The sequence below is a fragment of the Aphanomyces invadans genome (genome assembly GCF_000520115.1).
Source record: "Aphanomyces invadans strain NJM9701 unplaced genomic scaffold supercont1.2, whole genome shotgun sequence".
NCBI lineage: Eukaryota > Oomycota > Saprolegniomycetes > Saprolegniales > Verrucalvaceae > Aphanomyces > Aphanomyces invadans.
Window position 1 is genome coordinate 2,720,352 of NW_008580147.1, and position 806 is coordinate 2,721,157.

The 806-nt window shown below is 52.4% G+C and overlaps 1 protein-coding gene across 1 annotated transcript in view; it reads right to left on the minus strand.

Annotated features, from left to right (window-relative positions):
* Nucleotides 1-148, minus strand: part of H310_01681 (hypothetical protein) — a gene marked incomplete at both ends in the record, with an annotated part of 641 nt that extends 493 nt beyond the window's left edge. Inside the window, one exon of the mRNA XM_008864872.1 lies at nucleotides 16-148. Coding sequence (XP_008863094.1) covers nucleotides 16-148 — 133 coding nt within the window. The remainder of the gene's footprint in view (nucleotides 1-15) is intronic.
* Between the last annotated feature and the right edge of the window lie 658 nt (nucleotides 149-806).

Consider the following 806-nt stretch of genomic DNA (forward strand, 5'->3'; position numbering starts at 1 on the left):
GCGTGAGAAAGGTACGATCCAAGCGCTCGGAGGGATAGTCGACGAAAGCGGCTTCCACATTCGCCACCACCTCATCCACGTTGCGCGCTGACGTTTTGTGTTGTAGTGACTGTGTGGCAGCGAAGAATCCCAGGTCCAGGATGTTCATGTCAGGTGAGTTTGCTGGCTGCGGTTCGATCGTGAACGTCCAACCGGCAGTGGTGTAGTTGGCGAAGGCGGCAAGAACCGTCGCATCGAATGGGGTGTCACGCGCCCTGGAGTTGTCGTGCTGCAGCTTCACGTTCCGGTCGGGACAAGGCCACTTGGCGACAATCGGCGGCAAGACTTTATCGATGAAGAATGTGCGGTACGCCTTTGGTCACGACAACTGACTTCGTTTCGTAGGTCCCTGCTGCACGATTGGCACTGTCTCGCTGGGCTTGGATGGGCTCAACAAAGGGTCACGTTCCAAGCATGCCGTCCCACCACATGCCAGTGTTATCAATGAAACGTGGCCGTGCCACAGCACTGAGGAATATCACTTTAGTAATATACCTCTTCGACTTGCACGTGCCAAACTGCATCATATCGTTCAGCTCCATGTTCGCCCGTACCATCTTGAACTCAAATAACATGCAGCAGTATTTGTTGGCTTCAGTCAAGAACGGACGTATGGCATTGGAATGCGAACGAAATAGACCCAGCTTAAGGTAGCGGTGTGAAGAGAACCGTGGCTTATTCCTATAGACCCTGATTGTTTGCCTTTGCAGAAAGTAAATGCTGTTGAACTACCTGTCTGTTCCGAAATTGACCGCAATGTAGTTCGC